At 57.0% G+C, this 23,498-nt stretch overlaps 1 protein-coding gene and 1 long non-coding RNA gene across 4 annotated transcripts in view; both read right to left on the bottom strand.

Moving 5' to 3' along the window:
- Positions 1–16,395, bottom strand: part of PKP1 (plakophilin 1) — a 45,781-nt gene extending 29,386 nt beyond the window's left edge. The window contains exons 1-2 of the mRNA XM_072831372.1: positions 16,047–16,395; positions 7,215–7,321 (exon numbers count right to left, since the gene is read on the bottom strand). Coding sequence (XP_072687473.1) covers positions 7,215–7,321; positions 16,047–16,248 — 309 coding nt within the window. The 5' untranslated portion in view covers positions 16,249–16,395. The remainder of the gene's footprint in view (positions 1–7,214; positions 7,322–16,046) is intronic.
- A 3,410-nt stretch (positions 16,396–19,805) lies between these two features.
- LOC140634812 (uncharacterized) lies at positions 19,806–22,482 on the bottom strand. 3 transcript variants are annotated; one of them, XR_012032191.1, is made up of 4 exons: positions 22,264–22,482; positions 20,929–21,018; positions 20,256–20,660; positions 19,806–20,000 (listed from the first exon to the last, which is right to left on the bottom strand). It is a non-coding gene; the product is annotated as an uncharacterized lncRNA (long non-coding RNA). The 3 variants fall into 3 exon arrangements; XR_012032192.1 differs by having other exon boundaries at positions 20,256–20,422; XR_012032189.1 differs by having other exon boundaries at positions 20,256–21,018.
- Between the last annotated feature and the right edge of the window lie 1,016 nt (positions 22,483–23,498).

Raw genomic sequence — 23,498 nt, 5'->3', positions numbered from 1 at the left:
GCCTGCTCCTTCCGGGGACTGGGGCCGGAGCTGAGGCAGGACCCCCGCCCCGCCACAGATGAGGGAACGGAGGCCAGGGTCTAGGTCAGCTTGTGCTACGCACGGTCGCTTTTAATTATATCCCCTCTACGGCGGCTGTTCCCTCCTTCGGTTGTTTTTAACTACAGCGTTAGGACTTTCAAGACTTGTTGGTTGAGTACAGTGGTTCCTGTCCGGACCAAGAAAATACCAAACCAACCGACCAAGCAACCAAACAAACACCAGGCCCCGGACAAAACTCCACTAATTTTTTTTTTCTGGTGTAAAATAAAGAAGTTTACAATTATCCCCAACTCTTCAAATCTTCCCTCTGAAGTCTCGGGGGCTCTACTGTGAATGCGGGCTTGAGGAGGAAGGGGGGACAGTGACCAAGTCCCCCCCCCCCCCCCCCCGCCCCGAGCATCCCAGCCAGATTGCCCGGCCTCCTGCCCCCGTGGCCGTCCTCCCTGCCTCCTCCGGGGTCTGGCGCTCCTCAGGACCCGAAGGGAGCGGTGAGCAGCAGGCTGGCTCAGCTCTGACGGCATCCCGGGTCCTGGCCTCCAGGAATCGGAGGCGGAGGCCAGGGAGGCTTGCGAGAGCTCTGGAGCTGGCACTCCTTGGGGGCGATCGGTCAGGAAAGAGGGCCCAGGTGCTATTGCCGGACTGAGCCCCAGCCTGGGGGGTCCTGCTCTGCCCAGATCCTCTGCGAGGGCACCCCATCTCCTTTCACGCCCCACTCCAAGCGCAGCTCTTCCAGGGGCCGGGCCTCGTTTGCTCCCCTGGAGCCCACCCTCGGGTGCCCGGGGCACGCACTTGCCGGAAGCACGTCCCCAGCCCTCTGCAAGGCCAAGCTGTGGGCCTGGGAGGCATCCCCTGAGGAAAGACACAGCATCTGGGCCATCAGAGCCGGAGGCGGGCTGAGCCACCGTCTGGTCTGTGGCCGGGCAGCTGAGGGCCAGCGCGGGGTCCCGGCGACAATCAGGGCCAGTGGTGCAGAGGCCCGTCCCGGCCTCCACAGAGGCCTCCCTGGCTCCCGACCTCAGCAGGAGGAGGGGCCTCCCTGAGGACAGGATCAAACGCCAAAGGACGCCCCGCTAGGGGCCCATCCCTGAGGGACACCGGACGCAGGTGTCGGCCACGGGCTTCTTCCAGGGGGTGTCCGAGGTCTGGCCCGGCGTCCGTGAAATCACGCCGCGGGCCAAGCCCCCTCGCCTCGCGGGCACCTCCTGTCCCTCAGCCAGCAGGCTCACTGACTCCTTTTGCGGGGGGTACCCTGGGGCCCCGCAGACCCTTGCAGCAGGATGGAAAGGCGGCAGGACTCATTCACTTTAGCTTTACGGACAGGAAACAGGCACAGCGACGCTCCAGCTGGCCGCTCCCCTGACTCAAAACCTCTGGCTTCGCCTCCTCCCTGCTCCCATTCCTCAGCTCCGAATGGCCCTGCCCTCCGCGCCAGCGGGGTTCCTCAGGCAGGGCCCGCTGGGCCTCTGTTCTCGAAAAGTCCAGGACAGGCAAGGTGGAGCGGTCCAGGCTCCCTGTCCCGGCAGCCAGGGCTCCTGCTCCGACGCGTGTGCCAACTCCGGGTCCCTACTGCCAGCCAGTGACTCACGCCCTCAGCCCGGGAGGTGAATGAAACTGCTGTTCTGCTCGTGCTTGGAAATGTTCAGATGAAAGCAGGGAGGACGTGCAGAAGCCATCACCCACCATAGGCCGGAAGCGGGGTCCCAGCGGGAGAAGTGGGGTCTCAGCCGGAGGATGTGCCCCTCCCCTGCCCCCAGGGAGACCACCGTGCAGGCTGTGGCTGGCGCCCTGTAGCCTCTCGCCCTCGGCTCCCACGTCCCACAGAGACCCCGAGAGGTCCGAGCCAGCCGGTCCTTGTCTAGGATCTGACCCAAATGCCTTGCCCCATGGATGGGAAAGCCAAGGTCTGGAGAGGGGAAGACCACCCCAGATCCCGCAGCCTGTCGCAGCTGAGATTAGAATCCAGCCTCCCCCTGCGGATCCGCCACGCCGGATCCACAACCCTTACTGCCTTTCAGAATAGGAATCGGAATTCTCACCCATTTCAGAGATGGGCAAGCTGAGGCTCAGTCGGGTTAAGAACATGCCTGGGTCATACAGCTGGTGAAGGGGCAAAGCCAGGATCTGGATCCAGTGTCTCCTCCACACCGGGGTGTTTTGGGGAACAGACGGTGTTAACTCTGGGTTGGCAAAGATGGTCTCTCTGTGTCAAGGGCAAGGATCCCATCATGTCTCTTTCTGGCAGCTCCTCTGAAGTACCAGGTCCAGGGCCTGGCCTTTGGGGACACTCCGGCCACATGGCTAACTGGAGAACACTGTGCTTGGGCTTCCCGTCCCCTATGGAAGCTTCATGCAACCCAACCCCAGCGCTCTCATCTGTAAAAGGGGGCCACCCGGTGGCTTCAGGTTTGGGCTGGGCAGGATCAGTTCTTCTCAGGATGAGGGTCCCTAGCACGTTGTCCACAAAACTCTGTCATGGGTGTGTCATCAAATATTGACGTGTGTGTTAGGCAAGTTCAGCTAAGCAGGGTTTGGGAGAAAGATTTGCCAGTGAATCCTGGATTACAGTAGACAAATGGGGTCAACAAGCAGGACAAAGGCAGGATTTTCCCTGGTTATGCTGCTGGAGACTCCCACCCTCGGGAGCACGGGGCTGGATTTCAGTGAGCACAGTTGAGTGATTCAATATGACGGCCCCAGGTGTCCCCCAGCCCAGACCTCCCGGCTGACGATGCCCAGGTGGACCGGACGGTCCAGGTCAGTCCGTCACCCGAGAGCATCACTTGATGTGACTCCTGGAAGACCTGAGTGTTCAAGGTGTGCCTCTGGATTTGTAAGCAGGAACATCTATCGGAGCTGGAGATGACAGAAAAGGAGATAAAGCCATTCCCTGGAAATCAAAATTGTCCACCTGCCTCAGCTTCGTCTTGGACGAACCCCTGTGGTAGGAACCCGTCTCCAGCTTTGGAACAGAAGGGCTGTGCCTTCCAGTGCTTCGAGCTCTCTCGTCGCCCCAGTTGGTCTCAGCTGACCCAGAGGCAGGTGTTCAAGGGACCCATTACAAGGTCCCCTAACGGGACTCAAACACCTTCCACTTTTTCACCAGAAGTGGGGATGGCCTGGAGTAACCCTGTTTGGGTCCCCAGCCCGGGAGGGGAGCACTTCAAGGGGTCCTGTATTTGATTACAGAGAGTGCTGTGGGGAGATGCCCTGACCTAGGCTTGCCACGTTTGGCAAATAAAAATACAAGACTGGAATTTTGGGTAAATGACAAATGACTTTTTAGTGTAAATGTGTCCCAAACATTGATTGCATTTTATCTGGCCTCTCTGCCCCGACCCCCATTAACCCTTATAGCCCAGTGAATCCGGCTTGAGTTTAAGAAGGAAAAAAATGGCTGCTTTCCCGCTTCGTTTGAACGAGGCTGGCTCCTCAAGGGAAGAGTAGGCTTGGTTGGGGGACAGGAGGAGGGAGGAGATGAAGAGATGCAAACTCGCAGATCTCATGCGGGTCCCCAAAACACGGTTGTGGTATTAAAATATTAAGGTGCAAAAATAGAAGACAATGCAAAAACCCCACATACCAGGGCCGTCGAAAGTCTGGAGTACCGAGAGCAGAACTCCACTAGACTGGGAGTTGGGTGGCGGGGCTCTGGGTGCTGTCCTCGTGAGCAGCCCTGTGACCCTGCGGAGTGATCTACCCTCTGGGAACCTGCCCGTCCTCAGCTGTGCGGTGTCAACCCCACTGGGGCCCGAGCGTCTCACTAGTGTGCTTCTGAGAACCGGAAGGGAACGGCAGAAGCTCAACCCGAGAAACTGAGCAGGGGCGCTGGAAACTGCCCCCACCCGTTGCCCCCCCACCCTGGCTCCTCCCTGAGATCTGCACCACCCTGGAGGAGGAGGAGGTTGGCACGGCCAGCAGGGAGCTGACTGGGCCAATGACTGGTCTTGGGATCCATCTTTTCTTTCCCTTAAGCCCCCCGATGCCTCTTGTGTGTCAGGCTAACTCTGTTTGAGGTTTTATTTGATGATGAGACTCTCTGTTCAGTTTCCCTAATTTGCGACATGGGCGGCGGCGGCCTAGAAGTGGCACAGTTAGAGGCATATTCAAACTAGAAGGCTGCTGCCGACACAGAGCACAAGGCAAAATCGTAAGGTAGCATCACGGCTTTTTAAGGATTTTTAGAACTTTCCTTTTGGAATTGCCTGCAGATTCTCTGCATATTTAATGACATACAGACTTCACGGTGACAGATCTTGGCTCTTGGGATGTTCGTTGGAGCCAGATCTAAGGAGTGAGGCGGTCAGGGCGGCTAATACTGTCCCTGCTCAAACACAGGTCATGACAGCAAAGGAACAAGGCTGGCTTTCCTACATCATATAGCTCCTAAATGACACGGATAGTTGGGTCTAAAAAAATTTTTTTTAGAGGGTCGCAGGATCCTGGGAGTGACGGCAGAGGGGCGCAGACCCCAGGACAGCAAGGAAGTCCGGCCCGGGTCGTCCTCTGACCCTGGCTCTCCGGCTCCCCTGCCAGGGCACGGAGGGCGAGAGGACCCCGCCGGCTGGGTGTCTGCGGGGCACTTGTCCCCTGCCCGGCCCGACCTGCCCCACACGGGCTGGCTGACGGGACAAACGTGAAGGCAGCGGGAATCATTCTCCGGCAGCTTCGGGCCACCCCGGCCCCCGTGCTGCCTTCAGCCGAAGGGGGAGACGAGAGGGCCACCAGCCCCGGGAGAGCCCGCGGCATAGGTCGCCGACCCTGAGCCTGCTCCCGGCCGTCCCTCTCGCCCCCTCCCCAGTCCTGGCCCTGTCGGGCTTGCCCCGGCCTTGGCTGGCTGCAGGCCTGGCTCCAATATCCATCATTCCACTTCCTCGCCACCTCGCCCCCTTCCCTCTGCCAAAACCTCATGTGTGCCGCGCTCTTCGCCGTTCCCATAGCCGCTCCTGAGCAGAGAGGAGACAGGACGTGCCTCAGCAGCTACCCTGACGTGAGTCATGTCTGAAGTCCCGCCAGCGAAGAAGGAGGAAGGAGGGTTGGGCCTTGGGCGCGTGAAAGGAAGGCATTTTCATGGACTGTCAGAAGACAGGCGCGGGGAGGGGTGGGGGAGCCTGGGAGCATCAGGAGCTGCCGAGATTACTGAGGACGGAGTTGATGAACCAGAAGAAATGCCCAACGTGGGCCAGGTCGAGATTTTTTTTTTCTTTTTAAAGGAAAGACCTCTGAAAGAGGTGCTTTGCAGTTCTTGGCTGCCAGTTTCCAGGGCAATGACCCCGCGCTGCCCCTCTGATAACACTCCCTGTTAATGTAACATCGACCTGTGGGTGAAGTCCACACACACAGATCCTCATTCCCACTTCCCAGACGCTAAACCGATCCCCAGAGAAGGTAAGAGGTTTATCCGAAGTCTCAGAGCCACGGAGTGATAGAGCCTGAAAGGACCTGACTAAGCTTTCCCGGCTCTGATCTGTAGCAGAATAGATGAAAAGACGAGTAACATCCACACAGGCGGCAGGATTGCTCATTCCGCCTGCTGGTCCAGTCCAGTGATCGGCCTTCCCGGGGTCTCACAGGAGCCTTTATACTGCGTTACTAAGCCGTTTTCTCTAAGTCAGATTCTCTCTGGTCATCACGCGTGATGTCAAAGCACTTTATCCACGTCTGTGCCACATATGGGCTCAGTCAACTGTCTATATGTTGCACTGAGGGTATCAGTTGCCATAAAAAAAAAAATAAGAAAAATGGGAGGGGAATAGATTTGCAGGAGGGAAGTTAATTCTTCCCTTTGGTCCCTACCCTGTAACATGCAAGAAAGGCAAATATTCCCAAATTAGCCCCAAGAAGAGCTTAGGAAGGAAGGCTCAAACTGACAGCAAAAATAAGACCTGACTCATAAACCACCTACCTTGTCCCTTGCCCAGGACCCCAAAACCCCAAAACCCAGAGGTGACATCTGTAAACAACGAGGACTCCAAGCAAATGCCACTGACACCTGGAGTCCCAAGAAGACAGTGCCCCGGGCCCCCTGGAAAAACAGCCTTTCACTCCAGCTGCATATTGTCTCACAAAAGAATTCCTAAGAGCCACACAGGCTAATGTTGAAACTGGCAAAAAAATAAATGGAAGTCATAGAATTTAGAGACAGGGTGTCATTGAGCCCAATATCCCTGATTTTCGAGTAGAAGAAACCCCCTACACTGGTTTGTATGGTTGCACCGGAGCATTTACCACAGACTTTGGCGCAGGGGTAGGGCTAAATAAATATTTGTTCAGTAATGGATGGATGGGCATAGTGGTTGGAAATCACACAGAAAGGCAGTGACAGGGTCAGGATTAAAGGATTTAGGATCATCTCTACCTATGTTAATAAAAAAAAAATACCTTAAGACTGATTGTCATCAGTTTTTTTTTCCATGCACATTATTTCATTTAATCCTGACAACAAACACCATGAGATAGACTTTGTTATATCCATTTTAGATGTGAGGAGACTTAGGCCCAGAGGTAGAAATATCTTGCCCATGGCCACATGCTCAGTGAGTAGCAGAGATAGAATTTGGATCCAGGTTTGTCCAACTTATAGACACAGACACTCCAAGCCCAACGTAGGACTCAAACTCATGACCCTGAGATCAATAATCACATGCTCCACCGACTGAGCCAGCCAGGTGCCCCTGCCCAACTTATAAACTCAAGCAACACTCCAGTCCAGCATGCACCCTCTTATCTAAGAATCACTGCAGGGGACATGCTCTTCCAGCCCCAGGGGACTTCTAGAGCATTCTCCATGGTCATCAGCACACACGGAACAGGGAGGTCTCCTCAGTTAATCCACAAATGGAACTCAAGAATTCAAACTTCTCTCAAATCCATGATCATATCAGACATTTAGGAAAATAGGCTGTTTTCTTTATGTTTTTCTAAAACACTCTCATTTGAGACACTTGGCAATATCCAATCAGCCCGAACAGGAGATGACACTAACAGCCATCCATGAAATAATGGCCAAGCCTATGGCCCCGGTCAGGGCTGTTGGGCCTCACTTCATGGACCAAAGCAGCCCCTTCCCACCCGGTGTCACTCTTCTCAGGAACCAGTGCAGGTTTGCCCGACCGTAAAGTCTAAGCCATCCCCCTCAACATTCCAGGTCTTTTGGAATGGAAGCAGCTTCTTACCGGATATCCCCATGAGCCATTCGCCGCCTGCATCTTGGAGTAGTAGCTGCTCCGGCTGGTGGTCCCATAGTTGTTGTAATTGTCGGCCAGGCCATCGTACATGGAACCTTGGGGGCAAAGGCAGGGGGTTAGGACAATGATGGCCATGCTGATCACTCGCCTCTCCTCCCCACAGCATCCAGGTCCACCGCGCCCCGTGGAGGAGACCAGGTCTGAGCTCTTGAAGGAGGAGGGTAGGAAATACATCATCCGCTCGCCACCTCTCTCTCTACCCCCTCCACAGCCAGGGCCAAGGAAGGGCGCACGCAGGCTGCTGCAGGGACAGCTCTGCAAATCTCAGCTGAGTCCTCCCTGGGCTGACGGAAGGACTCCCTGCTGCTTGGGCTAAGTTGACACCTACAAGTCAGGAGTTGGCCTGGAGGGCCGTGGAGCACCGCCAGTCCACTCCAGGGAATCACGACTCCACGGTCCACGAGGATAAGCTCCCCACTGGGGGACGGCTGGCAGGATCTCAGCATTCCAGGTCCAGAGCCCCGGGGTCAGAGCCACAGAGCAGGGAAGGCTGATTAGAGGCCAATTCGGGGCGAGCCTCTGGTTTCAAACCTCAGTCCGGCCCCCCGCTAGTGACGATGTGATCTTTTGTCCCTTCCTTCATCTCCTAGGTGTTCTAGATGGTGAAGGGGGGGTGGCCACCAACCTCAAAGGCCCCAGTGAGGATTAATTAATGTTTTCAGAGTGCTTGGAGACCCACAAATGACAGGCTCTGCAAGAGGACAGAGTGTCATTAGGGCTATTAGGGGCAAAATGGCTTTGAATCCCAGAAATCCAAACTGGATTTTGGGCTCCTGGTGGGGCTACCTTCCCTTCTCCTCTTCACCAGATGGTAGGTGGACCCTAAAGAACAGTCCCAACCGGCAAAAGCTGGTCTGTTGGCTGTCTTACTGTCCTTGAAGCACAGCTGACGGGACATGCCTACGACTTTGCTCATACCAGGCCCCTTGCCAACTCTGCCTTCCCTTCTCGGCCACAACATTCAGATCTCGCCCATCTTTCAAGGTCAAGTCCAAGATCTCATCCCTTTGGAGAAGCCTCTTCTGACCAGCCCTGCCCAAGGTGATCTCTCCTACCTCTAAACACATACTGTCCTGCTGTCTGTACCCGAGCCACATCCTGCCTGCTGTCCCATTCCCGACACTGGGCTCTGCGTGAGGGGAATGCCATCGCTCTGCGGCCTGGACATCTGGAGCAAAGCTTGCCCCACACTCGTTAAATGATGAGCCCTCTGGGGGGGGGAGGGGGAGGAAAGTGGGATCCAGTGAGAGCCTCCTAAGGGGGATGCGCACTTCTTTTCTCTGAAGTGATGGTCAGACTCCAGCATCAGAAACCCTGTGTAGGGGGAAGGGCTTGACAGTGATCTTGCCCAGCCAAATTAGCTCCTTCCCCACCCGCCACACCCGCTCAGATTCCCAAGCCTTTTGGGGGCAGTAAGATGACTGGAGTATTTGGGCTAAGAGAAGGAACAGCAGAGGGGCAGCTCTGGAATGTGGCAGGTGTCTCTGCCTGGGGCCACTTCCTCTGGCCGAAGCCAGCCAAAGGACCACCCCATAGCACATAGGAGGGGGCACTGCCCTGATTCCCACCCTGCCATCACGGAGGATCAACAGGCCATTAGGGTGATCGCCCATGGCAGAGGTAACTTGCCCTGGGAGCCTAGAGGTGTTGACATTGGCTCTGATATTTGGGCAAGTCACCTGCTCTCCCTGGGCCTCAGCTTCTTCTTCTGTGAAATGAAGGGGTTGGCCTCTGTATACCCCAAAGGCCCAACACAGCCCCAGCATTCCATGGCTGTGTGATTATAGTAACTCATGCCCCATGGCATTCAGAGAAGCTTGCAAGGAAGATGGGGTGACATCAAAGGCTGCGCCACCACCTCCTTGCTGCCCGCCTCGGGGGCCTCCCAGAGAGAGGTGTCTTGCGGGCCCAGGCCTGACTCCTGAGCCTCTGACTTCATCCAAGCTCCCCTACTGAGTGCAGGCAGCTTGTTCCTCTTCCTTTCTTGGGAAGCTGCCCCCCACCCCCGAAAGGCGGCCTCTGTCAGGAGGAGCCTGGAGGCAATCTCATGGGCTCAGACACCCAGAACCAGCCCATACCAGGGAAGGGACTGCAGCCAGGACCCTAGGCACGCACGGTCAGGTCCCGAGGCAGCTGACAGCCTGGTCTCGTCTGACTCCCTTCCATCCAGCCTACTTCTATCATCTCTTCCAGGGTTTGACAGGCCAGAGTTCACTTGGCTGTTGCCCCAAGAGCAGGGATATCTCACCCAAGGGCAGGTGTGGGTCAGCCAGCTGCTTTCAGGTGGAAAATCTAGGGTGGTGACAGACAAAGGGTTCTATGGCTCCCCAGCGAGGCTTTCTGCTAGGGGAGGCATCCCCAGGAGGCTCAGTGGAGGGCAGGCTCCCATGGGGCCTCCACTTCTTCTCAAAAGGCAACCTGTCAGCAGTGACATCACTCACCCTCTCAGTCATCAGATGAAGCATCTCCGCCCTCCATGCCCTGCACCTGCCTGCCTCCCTCTCACATAATTTTCTCCATGTGGGAGGTAGGGAGTTCTCTGTCATGGAGGCAGGGGTGAATAAGACCTCTGGAATGCCCTAGGCTTCCAAAAGCCAGTCTCTGTGTCCCAGTGGTGACTTTAGTGATGACAGGTGTGGGTTATAACACTCACTTCTGGTGGGGCCACGGCCGCCAGGCCCTTCCAGGTGGCTCCTGAAGGCACTCCCTAAGATCCATCTGCAATCGGGGACCAGAGCACCTGACTCCCACCCTAAGATGCTTTGCTTCTTTCCTTGTGAGAATGAGGCTGCCATCATGCCAGCCAGTGCGGCTTTTCTGGCAGAATGGCAGCTGCACTTGGGGCCCAAGGTTCTGAGGTAGAGGAGGAGTCCAGAGAAGTTGCCTACTTGAAGTCACACTTTGCGTTGTGCCCGATGACCAAAGAGGTGCAGGTAGGAGGTGAGCTCTGTTAATAAGAGTGCTGCTCCCCTCTCCTGACCCTAGGGTGTCCGGCTGGTGCATGTGACCCTTGGAAAGTCAGATTCGACAGCAAGAACACGGGGGCTCTCAGTGACAGTGATGGTAATGGCTCTGACAGTGTCCCCTTCCCCAGCTAGTCCCTCGTTTCTAGGGAGCTTCTCCTGATCGACTCCACCCTGTCCCGTGGCCACTGGCTGACTGCGCCCTCGGAACAGTGCTAGGACCTCATGACCGTGCCAGCATCCATCATCATGTACCTCGGGCACCCACTGCAGCAAGCGCCGTGTCTCTTCCTTCCCTGGGACCTGGGGCACAGGGCATGGCTCTGGCTGGGATGTGGCCACACCTGGCCTGCGCAGGCCCTTTCTTTCAACTAGTTGTCCCTACCCACCCCTCATGGTGGAGGGGCTTAGGAGCCTGGAGGCTCCATATCCCCCAAATCGCAGCCCAGGCCCAGAGTCTTTGAAGGCCACTCAACCAGGCCCTCTTCCCACCAAAAAACGTCCCTGGTCGGGTGGGGGTAATGGAGGAAGACAGAGGATCTGAGAGCAGCTCTAGGACAGGCACAGCCCCCTCCTTGAGGAGCACGCTTGGTATCAGCGGCGGTAAGGGGAGGAGATCCCAGCACCCAGCTCACCCCACAGAATCACCCCCACTCTTGTAGCTGAGCACCTGCATTCCCACTGTTTCTCTCCAGAAGGGTGCACAGGCTAGACTCAAAGGATGGTGGCTTCTCAGTGGAACCGGCCGCCAGCCCAGCTTGTGCATTGTCCCCGGGAGGCATCTGCCCACCCACAGAATCCCAAGGTCAAGGGCAAGTGTCCAGAGAAGGCACAGCTCTCTCCAGTGCACACTCAATTCCAGCTAGCTCGGCCCACACAGCTTGTCTCATCCGTGTCAGTGTTCCAGGGTGTAAAGCCATCTCCCAAAATCCACCACTCGGACCATCAGCGTCCCTGGATGCTGCTTCCCTTTGGTGCCCGAGACAATGATCTGATTCTCCCCTGTGTCATAGGGCCAACACGAGCTTCCTCGCCTACCAAAGCTTTGAAAGGGAGGCAGCTTCTTTGTGAGCATATGCGGACGGCTCTCTCCGACCGGACCGGACAGCCAGACCTTTGCAGGGGGTGACTCATCCCCTTCCAACTCCAAGCCTTCAAATAGGTCACACCCACTGCACCTGAAACATTCTCTTCGTCTCGGCCTAACCCTCTCCCTGCATTCAAAACCTTGCACAAAAATCAGCTTCTTCTAGAGGTGAGACCCCACCCAGCCCTGGGCACTCCAAACCCTCCAGCGTAACCCTGTCAGCTTTCTGGTCAGCTGCTCTGCTCACTGTGCTGGCTGTGGCTTCCGTACTGTGTGTGTGTGTGTGTGTACACACGCGCATGCACTTATGGGCCCTTCTCCCCGAAAGCAGGGAGGCTGGGGACTCCCTGAAGCAAGGGATCCGCTTGCACTAGATCCCCACCCCACTCCTGAGCCCAGGACCAGGGTCCTGCCGGGACAAGGCACTCCGGATGTCCGCCTGCCTGACCAACAGGCTGCAACAGGGCCGAGGTCCCCCGCAGTGCGTGTTCCCCCCCATCCCCCAGCGCCCTCTCCCTGGCTCCTCGGGAGGCCTGGCCGTGGGGCATCTGCACCAGCTGTGCCTCCACGGCCTGATCTGTGCCCCCCAGGGCCCGTGTCTCTCCGGCTTCTATGCTGAGAACCCGTGAGGGCCACTGGTTGCAAGGAGGAGCCTTCGGGAAGGACAGCTCCAGGCGGCTCGGGGAGCGGTGCGCAGGGCAGGGAGCGACACAATCTACCTCCGATGATCACCACCACAGCACACTTGGGAGGTGACCTAACCCCATGTCGCACAGTTGCAGAAGCCGGAGGGGGCCGTGCCTCGCCCACCATCACACAGCAGCCGGCAATCTGTGCAGGCAGCGCTCAGCGTCCGGGCCGCAGGCTGGACTCCTGCCCCAGCACCACTGCGAGGCGGCGGAGAGCGTGTGCGTCTGTGCAGGGGCGCGGGTGTGCATGTGCCCGTGGGAGCCTCGGGAGGATGCCTAATGTTCTCGCACCTTGTTTTGTCCAAAGATCACACACCCTCTAGGGGTCGTAGCCCACGACAGAAGCAGTTCCCCGAGTTTTAGACCTGGAGCGATTGGCTTATTGGTATTTACAATTTGGTGCGTGGGGAGAAATATTTGTTGGTTTTCTTTCTTCTTTTCTTCTTCTTCTTTTTTTTTTTCCAACCTCTGCCAATGAGCTTTATTTAGCAAAGGAGCAGGATCCAGGGAAACAAACTCTGCTGTGAAACATTCTGGAATACCTGGCATTTTTGTATGCGTTGTAACAGGCAAACGGAAATTCTGGTAAAACCTTCGCTTCAAGCCAAGGTACATTGTAAAGAAACAGGAATTGGTTCATTTGAAGTTTAATTAGGGCGTTTTGTTCCTGGAACAAGGTAAAGCGAAGACACCCTTTACTCTCTCCCGTGCCAGATTCGGGCCCCAGAAACCCACCCCAGAAGTGACATCTGGAAGGGACAGCTGTCAAGAAAATAGACTGAGCTGACCCTCACTCCGGCAGAGGTTTATGCAGCGACAAGGCCGATGGCAAATACAGAAAAGCCAACAAAGGTGGGGTCCGAGGCGGGGGCCTTCCCCTGTGCAGGCCGGGCCACCAAGCCAGCACAAGCCTGCCCCCTAGGAAGGCCTCGACTAGTCACTGCCCCGTGAGGGACAGATGCAGCCTGACGCACCAGGGGACAGGCACCTTCCCTAGCCCTAGGGGGCCCCAACCCTATCTCCTACCATGGAGAAATACAGGTTTGGCCATTTTACATAAGAAATGGTAGTTATGAGAAGGTTGAAAGTAAAAAAAACAAAAAAAACAACAACAAAAAAAACAACACATCACAGCTGTCTATGCAGGTAGTGAGACAAACAAGGACAAGGACGCTGGTAGCGTCGGGATTTCCCTGGAATGAGAAGTGATCCGAGAAAGAAAGGCGGTGTCCTTAGACTCCGCGCGTGATGTGTATTCACGGTGACGGCAGCGTTCAAGTTGGACCAAATGAGATTCGGGATAAGCGTTAGGAAGAGATTCCAAGTGAAGTTCTAGAGAACCTGAAGGTGGGAAAGTATTCCTTTTGGGCTGCCTAACGGGTGCTCCTGGCCCCCAGCAGGGCGGCTCATGGGGAGCTCCTGCGAGGGCCTCCCTGCTCAGGCAGGCCGAGTTTCCCCAGCCAAGATCTCAGGCTGGGCAGCCCCAGCCCCTGGGTTTCCTCCTGCTTCCCACACGGTGGGAGAAGGCACCCTGACGCACGCACATGAGGACACCCTTGATGCACAGGAGAGCAATACTTAGCAGCCAGTTCAGAAAAAGACCCAGAAGGTCAGGCAGGTTGAGAGGCGCCTCTTCCCGCAGGGTCTCCCGACCCTGGAGCCCCCCCTCCACGGGGACGTCCTGACCAGGGCCAGGCACCTATCTCCTCTGCTGTGTTTTGGGGAAGGCAGGGGTGGAAATAGGTACTGGGTGTCAGGCTCCTTCTGTGGGGCTCCTCTCCCAACCCCTGGTGACTCAATTCCCCCTCACCAATAAGACAGAAGAAAACCCTAGCGGGGTGGACCCTGGAGAAAAGCTGGATCTATGGCTGGGACCACCAGTCGCTGATTCCTGACTGTCCTTTGTGGGGTACAAGGCGTGGTGGCTACCTGCCAGGCAGCCTGTGAGGTGTGGCCAGCCTTCTTTGGAGCAGGTGTTCTTAACCAGAGGGGCCCTGGTAGGATTCAGGGGCCCCCAGAGAACCAGACACCCTCGAGAATGGGACTCTTCTCTCTTGGAGAATTCCGGTGTATCCAGGAGGAGTTAAGGCAATGAGGTGGGCCTGGTCCTTCCACAACGGCCAGCTCGCCCCTCCTAGCAGCCAGAGCAGGTGCATGAGATAGAAACCAACACAAAAAGAGACAGCAGAGTTGGGAGGAATGGCCACTGAGCAAATAGGGAATGCTTGGGCGGTTCTGATGAAGAGAAGGGGGAATCTGATGAAAACAAAGCCAGATAAACCAGAAACACCAGCTCCAAGTGACCTAACCGCCTCTTCCACATAGGACGCCTCTGGGGAAACTGCCCCTGTGGGAACCTGGCCAGAGCCGAGGGCAGAGGGGACACACCTACAGGGTCAGTCCTTGGAGAGGCCTGTTTCCGGAGAGGTACGCATTCGCCAGGGAGGTCACCCCTCACCTGGCTGAAGCCCCCTGGAGGACCCCGGGACGGAGAGAAGGAGATCCCATCAGAGGGATATTACCCACGAAGGGCAGAGCCAGAAAGGGCACCGCATGATGACGGACACTCACCGCATCCCCATTGGTGGGAAGAAGAAGGGGTGTTCGGGGCACCCGGGATTTTTGAGATTTTTCTGGAGCTGTGAGCCTGCAGCTCAGGCCAGGGATGACATGGGAGCGGGAGGGGGACAGGTAAGTCTTGCGCAGAGATGAGAGTAGGTTGTCTCGAGCTGTGACTGGGCTGTGGCCAGAAATGGGGACACCTTTTTTTTTTTTTTAATGATCTCAAACCTACTTCCAGAAAAGGATAGCGAGCAGCTACCAAAGCACTAAATAAAAGAGGCGGCAAATGCCCTGGAGTCTGTGCGACCTTGAGGAGAAGTCTGGCAAGAGGGGGACCAGGAGCCCAGGCCAGGGTGAAGGGCACACACAGCAGCAAAGAGCTTTTAAGTTCGGGGTCCAGGGAAGCGCTCAACCAGCCATTCTCCCTCCCTCAGCTCAACACAGGGGTCGCTCAGGAGTGAGGGGGAGAGGGAGAGAGGCCAAGCCCAGGAGGAAATGTGAGCTGGCGTGAGTGCAAGGGTGTGGCGGGAGGTGCGCAGGGCTCCATGCTTCCTTCCTCTTAGCTACCCCCGCTGCTCCCCTTACCCTCTCTTAGGGGCCCGACTCCCTAAATAACTCTTGGTGGGCCTGTACTGGTTTGGGCTGTAGAATCTTTCATCAGTATTTATTAAATTTAACTAAACACACAAATAAACAGAACATTGGCTAGTTGGCATGTAATTCTTCCTGGGAAGCCTTTGTATTAAGGTTCGTGGTCTAAAAATTCTCCACAAATGTCCCTGTCAGATGCCGCCCCTTCCTCCTGGAGTTTCAAGGATGCTTTCTCTGAGCCCCCGGCTTGGGGGACCTCAGCACCAGCGGGGGGCATGGGACCGGGCACCTAAACTGGACAAGTGCTCACGGTGAGCGCTCAGCCCCGGCGCCTCCTGGCATTTGCAGCCTTGCCAACCTGCTGATGCTTGCTCCTTCCCGCTCAAGCCAAGTGAGGGGTATGGGGAGGAGGGCACTTCTGCGGTGGCCACTGAGGACAGAGGCACCTGCAGACGCCCTTGCCGGGCCTGCGGGGCGGGGGGCGCACGGCCCAGGGGCGTCCTGGGTCTGCAGCCTCTGTGCGCCCTGGGCCTCCTGCACCCGGAGCCTGCGGGCCTGGGCGCCCCAGGTCGGGGCGCGGGGTGAGGGGCCGCACTGGGGAGCCCCGGCGAGCCCAGGGGCGGGGTGGGCAGGGGGGTGGTCCCGGGGCAGGCGGGGCGGCGCGCTCTGGGCTCTGAGCCGGTGCACCTGCGGCCGCCCTCAGTCCCGGCCGCCCTCCCGCGCCCCTGCGCCCCCGCCCGCAGCCCGGGAGGCGCCTCCTGGGTCCCGCCGCAGGCCCAGGGGAGGCCGGGGCGCAGGGGCGCGCGGGGGCGCAGGGGCGCGCGCGGGGGCTCAGGGGCGCACGGGCGCACGGGCGCAGAGCCCTTACCTCGGTTGGAGTGGCTCAGGGTGGACGACTGCGAGGACTTGGACTTCTGCCGCTTGACGGTCATCATCACCTGCTCCTGCACGCGCTGGCGGCCCGACGTGCCCGTCTTCATCTTCTGGTCCGACGGCAGGGCCAGCGTGGAGTTGTCCTGGTCGGGGAAGCACTCGTAGGCCAGGGCGGTCTTGAGCGGCGAGGGGTTCATGGCTGCGGCTGCGTCGGCGGCTCCCCAGGCCCATAGAGCGAGCGGTGCGCTCCTGCCTGGCCGCGGGTCCCCGCGCTGCGCTCGCTCGCACTGGCGGGCCCGCCCTCCGTCCGACTGGATATACCGCCCCCGCCCTGCGCCACCCACCGCCGGCTCGGCCCGCGGTGCTCCTGGGGGCAGGGCCCAGGCCCTGCGCCCTCGGCTCCCTCTCCTGCCGCCCTCCCCCGTGACGTGCAGGGGCGAGGCCGGGAGACGCCCCTCCATCCTGTCCCTGCTCGTTCAGGGACAAAGTATGCGCTCGCTCGGCTGGGGAACCCAGGGAGACGTCTCTCTCTCGAGGAACAGGCCGGTCTGGAGCAGGCCCCCGGGGAGAGCTGGGCGGCCACCTGCTGCCCTGGGTCCTGGCGAGACCAGCCCCGTGCTGGGGCTCCCAGGCCAAGCGCTGAAGCACAGCCCCTGTCCCAAGGCGCGCTCAACCCTATGGGGACAACCGCCCTACTCTCTAAGGTGGCTTCCTCCCCAAGGGGCTGGGGTGGGGGCATGAAGCCTCAAGGACCCCACTTGAGACACAAAGGAAACAGTACACTTGCCGTGTCCGGGCACGCCGGAGGAAAGCGCCGTGTGAACAGTGTGTCCTCTAAGACTCCACACGTCGGGCGTAAAATGGGGCTGGCCCGCATTAGGGGCTCAATAAAAATATTGTTGAATGGGTGAATGAGCAGGAAAGCTAGCCAACTTAAAGTCAAGTCTAACTTGTATCCTCCTCAGATCCTTCCTGGCAGCCTGGAAGGCTGCCTGCCCCATAAAGCTGCCCCACTCTGGACTTACTATTCCGGGACTTATGGGTGCATTCTCCTAGACACGCAAACCCCTGGGGACACATGTATAGTGATGTACGTGGAGTATGGTCCCAGCCACAAAGCTAGCTGAGGGTTTTAAAAGAGGCTGAGAATTCTTAAAAACTGTGTTGATGGAAATCTTTCTAAATGGCATCACGCCCTGCCTTCCCTCCTTAAGCAGAGGATGGTCACATAAGTCATGCTCTTCTTGATGACTCAGGATTCATATTCCAGACATCCTTTTTGAACTGCGGAGTGTGCCATCCCGTCAGCTCCTCACTCTTGGGGAGTCCTCCAGCTGTGTTACGCGATCACAGCTGCCTCTTTAGCTGCCCTTTGTATTTCACGCTCCCAGCTCGCTTAGTTCATTTTTCGTTCACCCTTCTGATCTGCAGAGGAAGGGGCCATCAGTCTATGCTAGTTGGGAATCGTATGACAAAGGATTGCAAAACCTGAGCGACAGTCTCAGGGACCTCGTGAAGGTCACTTGCCCATTCCCCGAGAAGTGGGTGTTATATGGAGGGAGCCCCTGCTTTTCCCCATCATGCATGGGGTAGCCATGTGGAGAGCGGAGTATTGTAAAGCAGATCGTAGTTTCCAAGAGAAATAGTTTTAAAATCGAGGGTTGTCTTCCTAAGAGCTTAGCATCAAATAAATCAGAGATGTGACCAACAACATGTCATAGGTACAGAAGTCCAACACCCATAGACCTCTATCATCGCTTGAAATTTTAAGATCCTGCTTCCAGCCATGGGCCGTCAGTGCTGGGTGGATCCTTGGACATCATCCAGCCCAGCCTCCCAATTTTTCCGATGAGGAGAGGAGATAGCTTGCCCTAGTGTCACCCAGTTAATATGAGGCAAAGCCTTCATTCCATTCAGGCCTGGTGACTCCTGGGTCACTGCTCTTCCCTCCATACTATCTGACCTCCCTTATAAAAGTCCTATAAAATGGGCATTAAAGTACAGTGCTCACTGATTATATAAAGGCCCCAGTGTACTATAAAGTATACATAACAGCACATAAAAATACAACTGCATTGTATCACACATTTGCCCTATCTAAAACCTAATATGCTAGCTACAATAAATGTTAATTACGTCTTTATATAATGATAATTTTGCTACCTCAAGCAGGTGGAAGAGCCCTGACGAAGGTGACTGCACAGCCTCTACTGCTATGAAAGGCCGTACTGTAGCCCCTGCAAGTTGAAACTGATCATCTTTAAAATTGTTCCCAGATACAAAGTTTAGTTTCTCGGTTATTTCGATCTTGACATTCCTTTGACATATTGATAGCAATATCCAACATTTGCTATGCTCCTTCAAGCAGTCAGCCTACAAACCAGGTACGGTTCTGGGCCCTTTGCATGGACCATCTCATCCGAATCCTTACAGTGATCCTACAAGGTGAGTATCAGTGTCAAGGCCATCATCTTTCTTTTTGAGATGAGGAAACAGGCTCAGTGGGGCCACTGAGCTGGTGAGTGGCAGAGACAGGGCCAAACACAGGCACACTGGATCCAGAGTGTGGGCACCCCATGGTAGTGCCAGGCTGCCTCCTTGTGATTTCCCGGTGACAAGCAGAAGGCTCAAAAGCCTTTCATGGATCAATCTTTTACCAGGATCTGTTTCTATCACGTGGCATGAAAGTCCAGCAACCCGTGTACCGGTTCCAGTTGTGTCACTAACTACCTTCATGATGCCAGACCAGTCCCTGCCTCTCGCCTGGCACCAGATCTGTAAGGAGTGGAGGTAGATTTGATAGCTCACCAAATCCACCCTCGCCCTAACACTCCGGGATTCGGATGTCACCCATGGGGCTACGTAAGAAGGGGAATCTTGAAGCACCTCCTCTGGATGACATTTTCTTTGTCTCTCCTACCCCACATCAGAGTGAAGGGAAGCCTGGCAGTGGACTGAGGGAGTGCTAATATCTGCAGAGCCAGTAGCAAGTCTGCTTGGCCTATATTATTTGATGTCATCCTCCCAATAACCCCTGAGGAGGTATTATGCTGCAGAACTGGAAACACAGAAAGGTTAAGTCAATGGTGAAGCCTTTATTTGGACCAAGGTCAGACTTCCCACCTGGGAGAAGGGAAGGAAGAGGGTCGGCCACACATTCTAGCCCAAGATGAGCGAGGTATATTCAGGCTGGACGGATTGGTTTGGGACTCAAGTGCATGGCTTTGAGCCAGCAGGCCGGAGCTTTTTCCATCACCTCTCTCTTCTGCCTGCCTGAGCCCCACCCCGTGTGAGGCCCTGCCTCAGAGACAGGACTGGGACGAGGGTAACACTCCTAAGGGGGAAGGATTAGATGTCCGTGAGACTCTGCCCCATGAGCTGAGCTCTGAAATGCTTTCAGGCAAGTCGCAGAACATATTTTTAGATGGCTACAAAACTCTAAGGGGTATGAGTTCATCTGAGTTAGTGCATGTGGAGCATGTGGGAAAAGCCTCTTGAAAGAAATTAATTTCGGTTTGATTCTGAAACAAGATGAGGAAATTATCATCCTCAAAGGTGTTAGCATGAATGAGCATTGAATGGTGCTCTAATTCTCTCTGCTGCCTTCCCGCCAGCAATACCTGTGACCCAGATTTCACTTTCAACACCCAGGGCTTGCCGTGCTCTTGGAAGTCAAACACCCTGTGACCTGAAGTTTCATTCATTAAGAAACAGAATACGGATTTACTTATTCAACAAGTATTTATTGATTGATTGATAAGGAGGCTCCAGGCCCAGCATGGAGCCCAGTGTGGGGCTTGAACTCACAACTCTTGAGATCCAGACCCAAGCTGAGATCAAGAGTCGGACGCTTAGCCGACAGGTATTTGTTGAACATCTACGACGTGACAGGCCCAGTCCTCGGCACGGTGTGAAGGAGGCGAAGTGCTGCCTCAATAGAAGTTACACTCTAGAGATGGGAAGAGGAGGGGCAGCTGGGCCAGCGGGGAGGCCCGGCCCAGGTGAAGGCTGAGAGGAGGCCTCTGGTGCTCCTACTGCTTCTCAGTGATTGGGCCGAAGCTTCTCCTTGCTCAGTTTCCAGTCCCCCAGGTGACTGGTCTGTGCCCCCCTCTACCCCAGACTGATGCAGATACCCCTAGGGAATTGAAAGAGTTAACCCTCCTTTATGGACCTCTAGGCTTGCCATCATGGCCCCCCGTCTTACCTAGCCCTGTTCTTCTGCAACTGACCCCTGTTCCAGGCACCTTCGGACTTCATAGACAGCGACGGCGGCCAAGGGGCCCGCTCCCTGCTGTCCAGCCGTTCCTGGCTGAGTTCCTTTGGTCATCGAGCAGGCTCCTCGGTGGCTTCCTGACTCAGGCACCACCTCCCCTGATAAACCACACTGTCACGTCCCCAATCTTGAAACCGTCTCCCTACCAGCCCTCCACCGACCGGCCCCACGCAGATGCCGGCCTCTGCCTTTGCACACGTGTTACTTCCCCTGCGTGGAGCACTGACAGTCGCTTCCGGGTGTGCTGAGTGCCTAAATGGGCTGTGCACCATGCCAGTCCCTGGGAATACAACCAGGGAAAAAAAATCCGGGTCCTGCTCTCTCTGGGCTTACATTCTAAGGGGGCAAAGAGTAAGCTTGTAAATGAGCTGGCAAAATGATTACAAGTGATATTAGGTGTTGTGAAGGACACAAATGAGAGGCTGGTGCAGAATAGAGAGGGGTACTTAGGTGGAGCCCCAAAGCATGAGAGGAGCACCCATGTCAGGAGTGGGGGGACGGGGCTCCAGGCAGAAGGAAGAGTGGGTGTGGGCCTGGGCCTGGCATGTTCTCTGGTCCAGCAGACCAGTGTGGCCCCATAAGGGGAGGGAGAGGAGGTGCTCACAAGATGGACACGGAGGCAGGTGGGCTGTCCCGTCCTGTACAGCTTGCTGGGATGATGGAAACGTTCCGTATCTGCGCAGGCTATTGAAGTCTGTTACAATGAAATGAAATAAGAAATTCAGTTCTCCGCTGAAACACCAGCCATGTGTCAAATGCTTGATAGCCGCGTGTCCCTAGCGGCCCCTGTACGGGACAGCACAGGATCGTGCTGGACCTTCCAGTCCTCTGTCTGGGTTTGAATTTCACTCTGTGAGGCCATTGAGAAGCCTTAAGCAAGGAGGGGACCAGACACTCCCACCTCCTGCCTCCCTGCTGCTTGTCAACATGTCAATCCTCTCTAATCTCACTGAGGATCCCTAAACTGAACTCAGTACCATCCCCTGGGACCCTTTGTACCTGGTGCCTTCCCGCACTAAAGCTCTGGTCCCACGCTGCCGTTTTCACCTGTCTATGTGACTCTGAGCAGCCGGAGGGAGGGGATGGGTGCCAGGAACTTCTTCCCAGGCGGCCACATCACGGGCACCCGTGAGTGCCCAGTGGATGTTGGCTTTGTTGAACTACATTTACCCTCCTGCTCTGGAGCAAGCTCTTCCCTGGGTCTCTGGGATAATTCAGGCTCGGGGCCTCCAGGTCAAGCCTTTGCTTTTTCCTAAAGGCCAATTTCTCCTACGAGGGCTGTCATCCTCTGCAGGTAGGGACTCTCGGAATGCGCGTGCAGCCCTGTGACAGCGCAGGGAAACTTGGCCCTGTCCCGGTCACCTTGGGGGAAACCAATCCTGGAAGCCATCTTCCCAAGCGTGTGAATGGACAGGGCTCCAGGGAGCTCTTTCAGAGGCCTGGCCCCTCGCTGTCCTTGGGGGCCCCGGGCAGGAAAGGACGGGAAGGTCCACCTGAGTCCTCGCGTGACCTGATGACACCCGGGAGGGGGTGCCGCAGATCCCTTGTACAGGGCCCTGTGCCTGAAAGGTACAGAGGGTGCCCCAGAGCCTCCCGGGTCTGGACAGGGACTCAGGGGAAAGGGATGGAGGGGACCACCTGATGGCGGAGGCCCCGCCCACCCCTGGCCGCAGCCTGTTGGCCCCGCCCACCCCTGGCCGCAGCCTGGTTGGCGGATCGAGGCAGGTGGCGCTGGATGGTGCCTCCGCAGCGGGGAGGAGGGGCTGGTGCCCGGGAGGAGGAGGACGGGCTGGCGGCCCGACTGGGAGCAGGGGAGCAGGGAGGGCGGGTGCGGAGGCCGGGAGAGCAGGGCGGGGGGTGGGGGGTCCGAGGCGGGCGGGGCCGGCCCTGCGGGCGAGGCCGGGGCGTGCACCTCGCCGCCCCACGGGCCAAAACTCACGGTCCGGGTCTCTGGGCGCGGTGGGTGGAGGCGCGGCCCGAGCGGAGGGAAGGTGATGAGTAACAAGCCGTGTCCCAACTGGCTGCTGTCAGCACTGGATTTGCTCCACATCCCACCCCTCTGCCAACCCCAGATTCCAGTTGTGTGCTCCGACGCCAGCGTCCTGGGACCTGCCTTTCCACCTGGCCTCTCCCCCAAGGCCGGCGCTGCTGTTTTGCAAACCCTTGGCAGGACTAGGGAAGGCCCCGGGGCGGGGCGGGGCGGGGCGGGGCCGGGGGGGAGGGGCTCGGCTCTCTGCAGGAGCAGAAGCCACCTGAGCAGAGGCCCCAGGGCCTTCCTGGGACGCACCCCAGCAAAAACAAGGAGGGGGCTTTGCAGTGAACAGAGCAACTTCTGCACCCCAGCTTTGGAACTGTTAGCTGTGTGGCCTCGAACAAGCCACTTAACCTCTGGTACCTCAGTTTCTTCATTTGTAACATGAGGTTAATGACACTGATCTCTCAGAGTTCTTAGGGCCATAAAGGGATATGAAATAGCTCACACAGTGCTTGGTACCCGCAGGTGTGTAATAATAAACAGAATTTCCTTCCTTCCTTCCTCCTGCAGCACCTCTGGCCTTTTATGTGGCTGCCCTCTTCCGCTCCCCCCTTTACATTCCCATCGGGTTCCCAGCGCGGGCCTCTCCTCCTTCATCTCAGAGACCCACACGTTCCCCCCACTCCTGGGAGCTGGGCCATGCCTCCGTGCAGGCTCTGCTCGACCTCTCTCCCATTGCCCCCGTCTCTCCTCCCCTCCTGGCAGCGCAGTACTGCGGTCTAGGTGTGGCTCTGCCGTGATTGCCTTTGGAAACATCAGAACTTCAGAGGTGGAGGGGACCTCGGAGACCGTCTGCTCTGGCCCGTTGATTTGTCAGAAGAGGCAGCCAAGTGCACAGAGGCACGGAGACGTGTCAGAAGAGGCAGCCAAGTGCACAGAGGCACGGAGACGTGGCTCTGTGAAGGCCTGGGCGTATGGGCCCCGCTCCCCTCCCCCCAGGAGGGCATGGTCCCTTCCTCCCTTTGGGGAAGAATGGGGGTAGGGGACTGGGTGATAGGCCTCAGGTTTGAAGGGAGGCCACGGCAGGAGAGGAGCCCAGGAAGTGGCGTTTCCTGGAGGCGCCACTCCTGCCCCATGCTGGGAGAATCGATAGCACTTGGAAGGCAGGGCAGCAGCCAGGGAAAGGCTGTGGGAGCCAC

This window comes from Canis lupus, chromosome 6, assembly GCF_048164855.1.
Source record: "Canis lupus baileyi chromosome 6, mCanLup2.hap1, whole genome shotgun sequence".
NCBI lineage: Eukaryota > Metazoa > Chordata > Mammalia > Carnivora > Canidae > Canis > Canis lupus.
Note: the sequence above shows the minus strand (reverse complement) of the source record. Positions and strands in the feature narration are given on the sequence as shown.